The sequence below is a fragment of the Oryzias melastigma genome, linkage group LG15 (genome assembly GCF_002922805.2).
Source record: "Oryzias melastigma strain HK-1 linkage group LG15, ASM292280v2, whole genome shotgun sequence".
In the NCBI taxonomy this organism is placed as follows: Eukaryota; Metazoa; Chordata; class Actinopteri; order Beloniformes; family Adrianichthyidae; genus Oryzias; species Oryzias melastigma.
The window spans coordinates 15292155-15305542 of record NC_050526.1 but is presented as its reverse complement, the minus strand read 5'-3'; the positions used below and the strand labels follow the sequence as shown (position 1 = coordinate 15305542).

The 13388-nt window shown below is 42.6% G+C and overlaps 2 protein-coding genes across 11 annotated transcripts in view; one reads left to right on the top strand and one right to left on the bottom strand.

Annotated features, from left to right (window-relative positions):
- Nucleotides 1–5245, bottom strand: part of LOC112161615 (WD repeat containing planar cell polarity effector) — a gene marked incomplete in the record, with an annotated part of 80745 nt that extends 75500 nt beyond the window's left edge. For 4 of the 10 annotated variants that reach the window (XR_002921913.2, XR_002921914.2, XR_004949128.1 and 1 more), the window contains 1 exon segment: nt 4788–5245. 10 annotated transcript variants of the gene reach the window in all.
- A 4-nt stretch (nt 5246–5249) lies between these two features.
- Nucleotides 5250–12388, top strand: mdh1ab (malate dehydrogenase 1Ab, NAD (soluble)). Its single transcript, XM_024296894.2, has 9 exons — nt 5250–5380; nt 5804–5902; nt 6260–6356; nt 8011–8186; nt 8251–8373; nt 8445–8621; nt 9686–9799; nt 10813–10902; nt 11983–12388. The coding sequence occupies exons 1-9, from the start codon at nt 5378–5380 to the stop codon at nt 12103–12105; spliced, it is 1002 nt and encodes a 333-aa protein (XP_024152662.1). The 5' UTR covers nt 5250–5377; the 3' UTR covers nt 12106–12388.
- The last annotated feature ends 1000 nt before the right edge of the window (nt 12389–13388 follow it).

The following is a 13388-nucleotide window of genomic DNA, read 5'->3' as shown; positions in this document are numbered from 1 at the left end:
TTTTCCTGCTAACCTGCAGGCCTCCTGGAAGAACAGGGAATGTTGACAGTAACGTGGCCCCCCCACACCCATTATGACTGAGCAGGGGGGCGTGACCGCCAGGGTCGGCACAGAGTTGCCGCCGCTGATCCAGTTGGATGGATTTGGGTTTTGAACGCAGTGAAAGGAGGTGCGAGAGGCCGGGCTGGAGAGGGTCAGGGGGGCTGCGAGCCAGGCAGCTGAGCTAAAACAAGAGCCGCACTGATAAAACACAAAAATACCCCCCCATGCCAAACACGACTGCTGCCCCAGGAGCTGGGGGGGCCTCAGTGCATGTTGGGGCTGCTGCTGAGGGCAGAAAGTCACTGCTGACGGTCTGCTGCCCCCTAGTGACCGAAACAGAGAAGGCAGCAACACGGACAACATGGAATTGTGAGATTCTCACTAAATAAAAGCTAAATCACTTAAAAAATAGTATAATACAATCAAATTTATTTTTAGCAGCATTGAACAAAATAAAACTATTTAAAAAGTATTTTTAATTACTCACTTTTGAATTGGCAAAAAATTTTAATTTAAGGAAAACATGAGCAATATTTTCAGAAATACTGAGCTAAATCTCCCCAACAAGATAGATAATAATTATTTTTGGATTTTAGGGAGAAAGGCACATGCATAACCTAAACACTTGTTTAAGTGGAATTTAGGAGGTAAAATTTAAAGTTCAGAGAAGACGACTCATCATTTATGATGATGTAAAGACATTTTGTCTGATATTAAGGATGTTTTATGTAAAATAATTTGTAGCCCTTCAAAATAAAATCCTAATTTTGTCTTGTGAACACATTTATTTCTAAACACCGTGGGCTCAAATGTCAAACATTTGGCGTCAATGAAGCCCTTTTTTCCAATAAATGTCCTTAATTTATACATTTTCAGGTCTTCCACAAACTATTTGATCACCATCTTATTGTGCTTTCTTGCATCTTAAATGCTAAATTCTGGCTCCTTCAACAGTTTGTTTGGTGTCCTTGTTGCTCAAATTCCAGAAAAGTGAGTTGATCAGCTGATAAAATGTGCTCAGGATGAATGAACTGGAGAAAGACTCGAGTGTTATAATGTCAGCCATGCTCCTCTCAGAAAAGCAAATGTTTTCCCTGTACGTGCACTGACACCACAGGACTCTAGGAGCTCCTCTCCTCCAGAAAGTCTGGCGTTGCTGATAAAGATCTGCTTTGACAGAGACACGCAGAGGAAATGAAGACGCAGCGCCGTCAATCAGCCCATCAGACGCCCATTACATTTGCATTTGTCTTCATGAGGAGCTCGATTCCATCAGAGCCATTTCACGGACCGTTTCTCAGAGCACACGGTTCTGCCAGGAGCAGACCGGCAGGAGAAGTGGCGGTACGCGGCGAGGCCGCGGCGCGGCGCCCAGGAAGTGTGCACATTATGAGATTTAATTGAGTAGTTCTGCATCAGTGCCAGGAAGCAGGAGGTGTGTTTGTGCTGCTCTCTGTTCCCTCTCCCACAGCACGCCGGCTCTTGGCTGCAAACAAAGAGCTTCTCCAGTTTCAATCACAGACAAACACAGAGGCAGGAGGAACGTCAGGGAAGACTGGGAAACATTTGCATGCCTCCGAGGCGCGCTCGTTCTAATGCCAAAACTAAACCGGAGCTCACACGGAGCTGCAGGCGGTTCCTGCAGACGGCACATCTTCAGAGTTTGGTGGAGAAACCACTGAGGAGTTTGGACTTCTAACCAGACCAACAAAGAGACACTCCGAGCTCACGTTACAGCGGATGTTTGAGTCGCTCTGGACGATCAGACATTCAGGACATTCCTGCTTGTTAGCTTTGCTTTATTTATTTGAATTTGTGAAACACAAAACTCTTTGAAAATGAATGGTGGGGGGGGGGGGCTTCAGAGCATTGTGCTCTTCTGGACTCTTTACCTTTACAAGTTTTTGTCATTTTTATTTATTTATTTAAATGTTATCTAACTAAGTCATTTTTTTCATTTTCAATATTTTGTTTTTAGAATTTGTTTTACTGTTTTTGGAGATCTTTTAGCTTTTTTTCCCCAGGTTGTTATCTTAAATAAGAGCACGTTCTTAATAGCTCACCTGGTTAAATAAAGGTTAAATCAAAAAGGTTGAAGCCCAATGAGGCAAATTCCTTTGTGATTTCGGGCTATATAAATGCAATTGAATTGAATTGAATTGAAACTAGCTTTTATTTTGAAAGTTTTAGTCATTTTTCTTAAGATTTTACAAATGATAACCTATCATTGGCAGCTTAGATTTTTTTTCCAGGTTGTTACTGTAAATTAGAGCATGATGTTAATAACTCTTGTTAAATAAAGGTTACATTTAAAAACAGCTTTTATTTTGAAAGTTTTACACCTTTTCATGACTTTCTGAGACATTTTCCTTTCAATTTTAAAAATAATAACTTAACATTGGCCCTTTATTTTTTAGCAGTTCTTGTATTTTTTAGCTTGATTCAGTTTTAACATTTAATTTGAAATATTTTACTCTAAACACTTTGTGTTTTTTTAACTTTATGTTTACTAAATGGACCAACAATGATTTTTTTAGTATTTTGGTTCGTTCTAAGTGAAAAAAAAACAAAGAAAAAAATTTTTTTTTTTTACATTTGCTTGGATTATCCCCCCTCCCCCCCATTATGTAGTTGATCCTAAAGTCAACCGTTTGCAGGCATTGCAGATGCAGACACACACTTGTGAGGGTGAATACTCTGGGGCTTTAGGGAGCAGAGGTTAGCCGTGCAGAAAGCTCTCAGGTGTTTTGGGTGTTCAGGTTAAACAAAGCAGGAAGGTGTCAAAATCCTGAGACTTGCTGAAGTTCTCGGGTTTCAGAGGGAAACTTTGAAGCGTCCCGCTGCGATTCTCAGAGGCCAGACTTCTGCAGCAGCAGAAAATGTTTGGGGAGAATCTTCAGCACAAATCCATCAACACTTTTCTCCCTGGAGCTCAAAGTGAGTCAGCATGAGCAGAAACCTGCAGCTTATACTGACACCTGCTGGATCTAGGATGGAACTGCAAGTGATGCTCATGCTGGGCGTTCAGGATGCAGATAGCAGCAGCAATCTGATCTTCATCAGCTGATCCAAAGCATGAAACTACGAACAGACAGATGTGCCACTCACTGAACGGCGGGCCGACAGGAGCGCTGATGTCATTGTGTTCATGAGATGTTTGTGTGAGTGTAAATCTCACTGTGGGGCCCAATGAGAGCTTTGGTCTGATAAGAGGCTGATGTGGAGGCCGGTGGGGGAGCTGATTATCTGCCCCTGTCTACCTACCCCACAGGGTCAGTCAGGGGAAATCTACAGGGGCAAGAGGAGGCGAAGAAAACACAGGCGGGGCAAGAAGGGAGAAGACGGAGACAAAAGCTGCAGCCATGCTGACTTGAACAGGATGGAGGATTAGACAGACTTTTGGCTCCTCCCCTTACCTCTGGGATCGTTGGCCCACAGGTTTCACCTCCAACGCCACATTTTCTGATTGTTTTCACAGCACAGGGCAGCATGCAAACGGCACCAGATATTATCGCCTGTCCCAACGCCGCGTTCTGGTGGCGCTCTTACTTCTTCTCTCTTTTTTTACAAAGACAAAGCATCTGTAATCCCCTCATGTCAGGCCCACAGTGGAGACCGCCAAAGACAGAAAAACAACAAACACCGGAGTCTGACTTGTCAAACAACAGTCACCGCAAACAACGAGCTCTTTCAAACCATCCCGGTCACAACTGTCACGGCCACTATTGTGAAACCAAAGAGGTTTTAGGCGATTCTGCAGGATCTGCTCCGTCATGCCCGCATGCCAAAGGAGGGCACCTGCAGGTTAACAACAATACTCTGGATAACCACTGAGCTTCAAACGGCCGAGTGAAACCAGAGCACATCCTTCAAATGTTCAACCATCACAAACGCACATTTTAATCTGAATCTTGACTAAATTAAGTCCTGATTTACCAGATTCACCATCGTCCCCACAGAAACACTCATGATTAAATATCAATCTCATTCGATCTTCAGTGAAATTATTTAAAGAAAATGTTTTCATCCCTTAATGGAAAAAAATACATCAATAAGTATTTTTAACTAACAAAATGATGATTCATTAGAGGGAAAACTGTGTAATTTTAATTACATTTCCTTGTTACATGAACTGAAATTGCTTTAACCGCAACTAGAGAATCCACTGATGTCCACAAAGTTTAATTCATCACTTGATGGTAAAGTTAAGGAGAAATCAGACATATAAGGACTGGTTTACTCACAGACATCACTAGTTTCTAGCTGCATATTAGTGAATACAGATTCTCAAATACAGTGACTCGTTGGAGAAATAACATTTTGATTTATAAAAAAAAAATAAAAGGTAAAAATATGAAAGTTTTTTTAAACAAAAATCTAAAGTAGACTCAATTTTTGAAAAGAAAATGCAGAAAAGAAAAGTAAAATAAAATACAAATATTTCCATATATTACTCCTTCGCCAAAAGTAGTACACTTGAAGTCTATTTTATCAAGTATGCTTGAGTACAAGAGAAGCAAATGTTCATTATATTATTTATCTGATTTTAGTGCAGTTATTTTCTGTTTCTATCCATAATTTTCAGTATAGACTAAGAAGACTTGTAGTGAACCTAAAATAAATGATTTTTTGCTAGAAGTGAAACATTAAACTTTAAATTCAACAATAAAAGGTAAATAAAAGTTCCCACAGGTGCAGTCGCATAAAACATTACGGTTTATATTCTATGTATGTAATCCTCTTACCTTAAAAGCAGGAGTTTTGTCGTAAACTTCTTTTTTCCCCAAACCTGAACGTCACTGGGAGCCTAGCTAGGCTAGCTAGTTAGCATTAACCAAACTAAACTTTTAGACGTTTAAGGAATTCACTCTCACTACAGCTGCTTTACAGGTGCAGCTTTAATCGTTTAAATTAAACACAAACTCGTCTTTCATTTCCATTTTTAAAAGAGAAGCTAATCTGTTCAGCTTTTACGTGTCGCTGCCGGTCGCTAGGCAACCTCCACAAGCGCCTGCTATGCTAACCTGATGCTAACCAGCTAGCGCGTGGACCGCTCATTAAACGCGTCTCTTATTGTTAGTCACGTGAACATAATCTATAGAATATCAAGCATATATTTGTCGATTAAAACATTAATTTCTATAATGAACAAAAGGAGAAATGTTTGCCCCTTTCGCTCCCAGGAAACACAAACCTATAACTACAATTCCCATGACGCCTTTCGGTAAATGCCGCGAGACTGTTCCAAATGTCGTGATGAACAGAGGCTTTAAAGAGGCGTGAACGCCGGCTCAATCCAGACGTGGGGGAGAACAGTTCGAGTCGGGATCCAGAGATGGTAAGATTGTCCTGTTTTCTATGAGTGATTTGTTCCTGCGGTTCTTTTCTGGGTCGATCTGAGACCAAACGATCTAAAATAAAGTTCAGAAGTGAAGCAAAGTCAGATAGAAATGTGTTTGAACCGCGCGACTTTACAGCAGTAAAACAGTTGTTTACAGTCATTTTTAGAACTCTCGCTGCTGTTTATGTGACTTTATTGTAGCCAGTCCCTGTTTCAGTTGAATGAATGGAGACGATAACCTCAGTAAACTCTGGGTTTATTATGTAACTGGGAGGGCATGAGGTCTATTTATAAGCTGATCCTGCTGCAGTAAATCCTGTTGACAGGAGTAGTCACTGATCCCACGTGCCTAATGACTGAACTGTCATTCTTGGTGTTCATAAATGGAATAAATGATCTCTGTTGTTGTGGATCCTGCAGGCTGAGCCGATCAGAGTTCTGGTGACCGGTGCTGCCGGACAGATCGCCTACTCCCTGCTGTTCAGCATCGCCAAAGGAGATGTTTTTGGCAAAGATCAGGTAACTCAATGATTTGTTCATTCCGGTCAGCTGTGAGGCGGGTGTGAGTGTGGCAGGGCTTCAGTCGTATCGTGGCAGCTCTGAACAGGTGTCGTCTCTGTGGGAGTTGATCAGATTTCACCCGATCATCCATGTGGCCTTAGAGGCCTTAGAGGCCTTAGAGGAGCCCCGATTGTCCTTGAAGTCTGTGAAGAGGATCTGGTGGCCAAGAGTCTTAGTCCATCTTTAACACCACCTGATCCGATTGGCTCATGCTGCTGTCGGTGAAGACGGGGAGTCGTGGTGGAGTCGTGGTGGTGTCGTGGTGGAGTCGTGGTGGAGTCTTTTCCTGCACTTTACTTCCCCTTTTCCCAACAGCCAATCGTCCTGCTGCTTCTGGACATTACTCCCATGCTGCCGGTCCTGGAGGGGGTCGTCATGGAGCTGCAGGACTGTGCCCTCCCACTTCTGAGAGGTGAACCCTCCACTCACACATATAAAGATGCAGACGGTTATTTGACCTCTGGAGTTTCATGCTTTTGTTCGTGCTTTAAGGAGGTCACCTCAGATTTTATCCATGTTTTGATTCTTTATTTTCACCCAATCAACCAATGAACCTCATATAACCTTTTATTTCACATTTGGTACATGCATCACTGAGGCTCCTCTCCCATTAGCATGATCCAAACCCAACCAGGTTCCTGTTCTCTGCCCTGCAGTTCATCCTCCTTCCACTAGGGGGAGAAGAAGCTCTTTTTCTGATCATTTCAAAATGTCTGCTTCCATAAACTTGCAAGATACTTTTAGCGGGAAAACGATTATATATAAAAGGAAAATGGTTTGAAATGACTTAGTTTTGATGAGAAATATAAACTTGACGAGAAAAGTTAAGTTGTCATGCGTTTAATTTATTTATTTTATGTTTATGTGTACTATTATATTAAGTCTCTTATATGTTGTTTTATATGTTACGTTGGGTAATTGTGGTTTTTGTTGTTATATGTAATGTTATTGCTGATGACATTGCAGGTCTGTAAATAAAGCTAAAAGAGTTAGCTAACATGAACGCGCCGACAGACCCAAATAAAACCTCTGTGTAGCAAAATGTTAGAAAAAAAAGCTTTTGGTGGGAAAAGTTTAGCTAATTTTCATAACTTTATGATGAGGATTACTCATTTATTGTAAAAGATCACATTCTGCATTGAAAGAATAAAAAAAAAAAGTTAGTTTTTTATAATCCAGTTACGGCACGTTAAACATCTGCATCCCGTTTGTGGGTAAATAAGGTGTTTTTGATCGCTCATGTCAACATTTCTGGAACTTGATCCCAGTAAATGTGACTCTTTAGGTCGTTGTTTGACCTTTCCGTGGTTGGAGAGCGCTGCTCACACGGACAAACTGCTTTTAAAAACCTGAATCCAAATCCCGATCCCCGTGTCAGCATCGCCGCGGTCGTGAGGCGCCATTATCTGCCACCTCCATTGTGACCTGGACGTGGAATGGTGCCGTCCCTTGCTTTGTTTGGCTCAGAGGCCCCCCCCGTATTGATCAGCTCTCCGTGTGCTGAGATAAACATCATGGCGATGGGATATCAGGAGGACGCGGAGGAGTTTGACTCCCTTCTCACCAAAGTCCCAGTGGCTGCCACTCACCTGGTGGGGGTCACCCCCCCACCCCACCCCACCCCTCGGGGGGAGCAGGAAGGAACAACTACAGCCGCACTTATGAACCGTCGGTGATGATGGTTTTAAATTAGGGCTGTGAACGTTAACGTGTTAATGCGATTAACAAACTAGAATTAACCCGTTCAGCTGTGAGATCAGCTAAATAAATGAAACTGTCTAAAAATAAAAGTCAACTTTTTTATATTCTGAGACTTCATTAAATTAGGGAGATAATCTGGTATTTATCTGTAGTTTTTGGACAAAAGCGATCTTTTATTTTAATAAATAAGGTTGAAGAGGACTTGATTTTTTTTGTATTTTCATTCAAACACATATTGATTAGTTTGTTAACAGAATGTATTCTGGAGGGCCGGATAGGATTACCTGGAGGGCCGGATCCGGCCCCCGGGCCGTGACTTTGACGTGTTTTAGAGGAAGCTGAAGAATTTATTTTCTCTATTACAGAGATCGTCGCGACTGATAAAGAGGAGGTGGCCTTCAAGGACCTGGATGCGGCCATCCTGGTGGGCTCCATGCCCAGGAGGGAGGGCATGGAGAGGAAGGACCTGCTGAAGGCCAACGTGGCCATCTTCAGGAGCCAGGGAGCGGCTCTGGACAAGCACGCCAAGAAGACGGTGAAGGTAAAGAAACTCCTCAGGTGAGACCTGCTTGGGTTCATGGAGGAGTAATAATGCGGTTTTCCAGGTCCTGGTGGTGGGAAACCCCGCCAACACCAACTGCCTGATCGCAGCCAAGTCTGCCCCCTCCATCCCCAAAGAGAACTTCTCCTGCCTGACCCGTCTGGACCACAACCGGGCCTGCTCCCAGGTCGGCCTTCGTCCGGTCTGCCTTCAGACTCGGCTCTGCACTCGGAGCTCAGTGTGCTCTTTGTCCTGAAGGTGGCCATGCGCTGCGGAGTTCCCGCCACGCACGTGAAGAACGTCATCATCTGGGGGAACCACTCGTCCACTCAGTACCCCGACGTCCACCACTGCAAGGTCAGCGTGTCGGGCGGCGAGCTGGCCTGCTTCGACGCCGTCAAGGACGACAGCTGGCTGAAAGGAGACTTCATCGCTGTGAGTCTGAGGTCGGACGGCGAAGGCCCGACGGCGAAGGCCCGACGGCGAAGGCCCGACGGCGAAGGCCGGGTGGCGAAGGCCCGACGGCAAAGGCCGGGCGGCGAAGGCCCAATCTTCTGATGGCTTTTAAAAACGTTCCCGGTCGTCTTTAAATTACAACATTTTTAGCCATAATCTTGAACCTGTGTCGTCTTTTAGGGCATAGTTTCTGCAGAGCGGCAGGAGTTCATTTGAAATCCACCTCGGAGTTGTGGGCGGGCCTACTTTCCGTCACCCGTCTGTTTGCACGCTCTCATTGGCTAACATTAGCGTAGCATGAACTAGCCGAACTAAGCAGCCGTCCAGTTCTGATCCAGATTCCTATGAACTCATTTTTTGCCGCCATATTGAAACAAAAATCATAGTTTTGAGTTCAAAGTTTCCTAAATAACAAACAAAATGTAAAGTTTCAGGAATAAAACGTCATAATTTGCAAATATTTGTTTTTCCCCAAAAATGTTTTTGTTTTCATCAGAAATGTTCTCAGTTGCGTCGTGTCTCGCGTTCATCCGTTCTTTGGTTTTGCGTTCATACGTTTCAGTGTTGTGACTCAAGTGCCACCAAACTGGCTGCTGATTGGTCTAGATTCTATCCAATCATATTTGTCCACCATGGAGTCTGCTACGAGGCTCAAACACCAAACAGGCTCTTCTACCCTCGATTCTGTCTCTGACTGAAGAAAAAATCCTTTTAATCATTTTTAAAGTGATCCATATTTTCTTTTCGCATGATTTATTTTTATTTATTCAGATTTGTGAATTTATGACCTGAAACTGTAAAATAAATTCAAGTTTATCTGCTGTTTTGACACTAAACAGTTCTGTGTGATCTATAAATTCTCCAGAGCAAAATATTGATAAAGTTTTCTTTAGATCTGTTTGTCTGCAGTTGGATGCATCAGAAGGGGGCGGAGCCAGGAGCTTGTGGCCCCGCCCAGCGTAGATTCTACATCACAACACCATTTTCACTTGAGCGGGTCTTTAAATGACGGTTTGAAAACGATCCCTCGTGTTTTCTTGCAGACGGTGCAGCAGAGGGGCGCCGCCGTCATCAAAGCCAGGAAACTGTCCAGCGCCATGTCTGCCGCCAAGGCCATCTGCGACCACATGAGGGACCTGTGGTCAGGAACGGCGGAGGTAGAGCCGACCGCCACTCCTGCTACAGCTGGGACGCGTTCACCTGCTCTGTGGGAATAGACGGAAAAAATCCAAGTTGATCAACTTTACTAACCAGTTAAAGTGATCAGCTGCTGCGTGAATCATGTTTAGATTTAATTATTAGGCCAGAAATTCCTTTCAGAGACACAATCCAGGTTACTGAAATGCTCAGTAGTGACACGATGAGGACAAAGGTCTGCTGTGGAAACTTCTCTTTTCTTGAAAGGTTTTTCTGTAAAGATTCTGTGTTTTAAGATGGTCCCACCAGTTTCCCTGAACGCATCACAATCTTGTTATTGCTTTTTAAATGTTGCTATTTTCCACACATTTCTGGATTAGAAAATCTTTTCTGACGGAAGCAGCCAGACAGGCTGATGCAGGAACAGGAGGTCAACTTAAACGTATCTGAGAGTCTCAAACAGCTGAAGGAAGTTTCTGTGCAAACGAGGCTGAAAATGTCAGGATTTACTAAAGCAAAGAACAGAACTCAGGTGGGAGGAGCCTCGTCTGCTCGGGAATTCTGTAATCCACTTCTGCACCAGACGACTGTCCCACCAGTCAATCAGGACGTCAACATCGGACGCAAAGCGGTGAAATCTGTGCGTGACCAGGACGCTCAGGCTGTGGCGGCGTCAACTTTGTGTCATGTAGTTTTTTTTATCGAGAGATTTTTTAAATTATTTTTGAGATGTAAATATATTTTTATTTTACTACATCAGCCTGTTCATACTTCTAAAAGAAATGGAACAAAAACCCTCATTTTACTACAATACTCTTCCTTAGTTTCTATATCAAAAATCAAATGCATAAAGTTCCATTCCTGCTCATTTCATGCATTTAAACCTGATTCTGTTGTGATGAAATTCTGATTCTTTGATTTATATACTGTTGATATTTTTGCAGATTTTCTGTAATTTTTACCTGAAAACCTGAAACTCAAACAGAGATGATAAATTCCATCCTGAGCAGCTTCTCCTTCTCTTCTCCTTCAGGGCGAGTTCATCTCCATGGGTGTCTACTCCACTGGAAACCCCTACGGGGTCCCAGAAGACCTCATCTACTCATTCCCTGTCCAGATCAAGGTAGCAGATTGAATCTCTTCACTCAAATATACATTTTAACGTATTCTAAACTTTACTGATGATTATTTAAACTTCATTTAGACTTCAAAACATCTCAAAGACGAACTCTTTGAGCTGCATCTAAAGAAGCTGAAGATCAGGTTCAGATTCTGTGACTGTTTTCAGTCAAAAGTCGATTCTGCAGCTTCCTGGTTCAGGAGATCCACAATGAGATCCGACGTCCACATGTGGAGACCCAAAAACTGACCAAAACGTTTAGATCATATCTTCAACCTGCGGCTCCATTACCCTCCACAGTGGCTCTCTGGTTAACGTAAGATAGAATAAAAGTCATTTTTAAACATGAGGGTTTATAACGTAGCATTGATTGAGTTTATTTTCGATACGTTTTTGTCTGAGGTGAACCTAGAAACTGTTTTGGTTTTTATGTCCCTGCTGACATCACTGCTTATGAATACATTTGCTTCACTGGAATGTTCTTGTTTGGAACAGGAAGTCTTTTATTTTGAAAGAAGGTCACATGATCTTCAGTCAAAAGTGAAAAAACAACAATGTGATGATGAAAACTAATATCACATTTTCTTGAAAGGTAAAATAATAAAATTTATAAAAACCCTTTGCAGCTCCTAGTAGGTTTTGATCAGAACCAAATGGGCCCAAATGGCTGTTTTACTGGCAAAGGCTGCTGACCTCTGGTTTAGATCCTCCACAAAACCGATGACACAAGAGCGTGACCCCGCCCCCCAAAGATCTGGACTCAGTCACCAGTAGTGGTGGGGGTATGATGGTGCGGGGCGGCTCTACATGGAGGTTCTGGTCTGAGATTCGGTTTTCAGATCAGAAACGGATGATTTTGTTGGAAAACAAGTATTTTTTTTTAAATTAGGAAATTAGCAAAGAAAAAAATGTACTTAATAATCTGTAAATGGGGGGGGGGGGTCTTACTTTTTAATGTGGGACCAGGCAGCTTCCTTTCACTTGAATCCGTCCTGTAGAACTTGTTCTGTGTATTGACTTGGTTTGGAGGGACACGAATGAAAACAAGTGGCGAGGCGTTGACGTCATTTTCAATCTCCTCAGGATAAATCCTGGAAAATCGTGGACAGTCTGGCCATCAACGACTTCTCCAAGTCAAAGATGGACGCCACAGCGGCGGAGCTGATGGAGGAGCGGGACACGGCGGTGGCGTTCCTGGCTGCGTGACAGAACCCAGCAGGACCAGAACCCAGAACTCCAGACGCACGCCTGTGACGTCCGCGGGCCGACGGATCCGTATTTGTGTTTGATCAGAGACGTGTCGGTAGAAAACCTAAAGATGTCTTCACTGGGGATGACCCGTGCACGTCTTCACGCACGAGCAGCCTGACGTCCACCTGTTACGGCTCCTCCTGCTGGGGGGTCAATGGATAACTGTTACATGGAGTCAACGACGCACTGAGTCCTTCACTGAGATGAAAAACCTCTACAATAAAAATGTCAAACGGTTTGTTGTCTTGTTGTCTTTAGAGCAGCTGCTCTGAAACCTTCTTTATCTGAGCGAGAAGAACCAGTTTCCATCAGAGGAACTCCAGAATCTTCTGAGGTCGTCAGTGAATCTGTTCCACCTGCAGCTTCATCTGGAGAGAAAATGCTCATTTTTAATCAAATATAAATTCAGATTCTGCCTGAGAGATCCAGGATGTATCACTTTGTAAAACCTGATTAGTTTTAGTGAGAGCTGGGAATTAGAAAAGATTGGAAACAGTCGAGTAAATGCACAGTTTGTGTTTATACAGCGACATTTGTCGGCCTCCCTTTAGGAGCAAATGTTTTTGGGGCTGGAAAGTCTCAGGAAAATGATGTCAGGATGAAATGATAATTTTGCTGTTTAGCATACATCTTTTTTTTCATCTTAATTTGATATTTTGATGTGATTTCTACATCAAAAGTGTTTATTTACTTTGACTAAATTCATCTGAAGTCTTTGGAGATCTGCATCTCCATTTCAGCCGAAAGAAAAGAGAAATTGAAAAAATAGACAAATGTTTTATTACATCAAAGCACATTTGATTATAGATATTTCTATAATCTTGGATTTTTCTGCTTTTTCAAAGTATAAAATTATTTTTATTTGACTGTTTTTTCCAAAATCTACAAAACCTACAACTTTTTTTTACATTTTTTTTTCTCTAAAATTCAGAAAATGTAATTTATCTGTCATTGTTTGGGGATTTGAATTTAATAAAATGATGAAATAAACCTTTATTTACACAGAACCTTTATTGCATATGGTCAGCAGTGTAAACAGAACGACCATGTCAAGAGAAAACCACAGAAAAACTTCAGCATCAAGGTCTAGAACTGTCGATCCAGTCGTGTGGAGTGAGAAACTAAATAAAGGAAAGCTCAGAGAATCAGGAGGAAACACTGGAGTCACGGCATAAAGTAGATGAAACAGGATCTGTAACAACAGAAGAAAATCAGAGCATCCTGCACTTTACATGAAT

Excerpts from the sequence above, each read along its gene's own strand:
- mdh1ab (XM_024296894.2), top strand. Across the intron at positions 6,357-8,010 it reads TGCCCTCCCACTTCTGAGAG|AGATCGTCGCGACTGATAAA; the intron begins GTGAACCCTCCA and ends TCTCTATTACAG. Across the intron at positions 8,187-8,250 it reads ACGCCAAGAAGACGGTGAAG|GTCCTGGTGGTGGGAAACCC; the intron begins GTAAAGAAACTC and ends GCGGTTTTCCAG.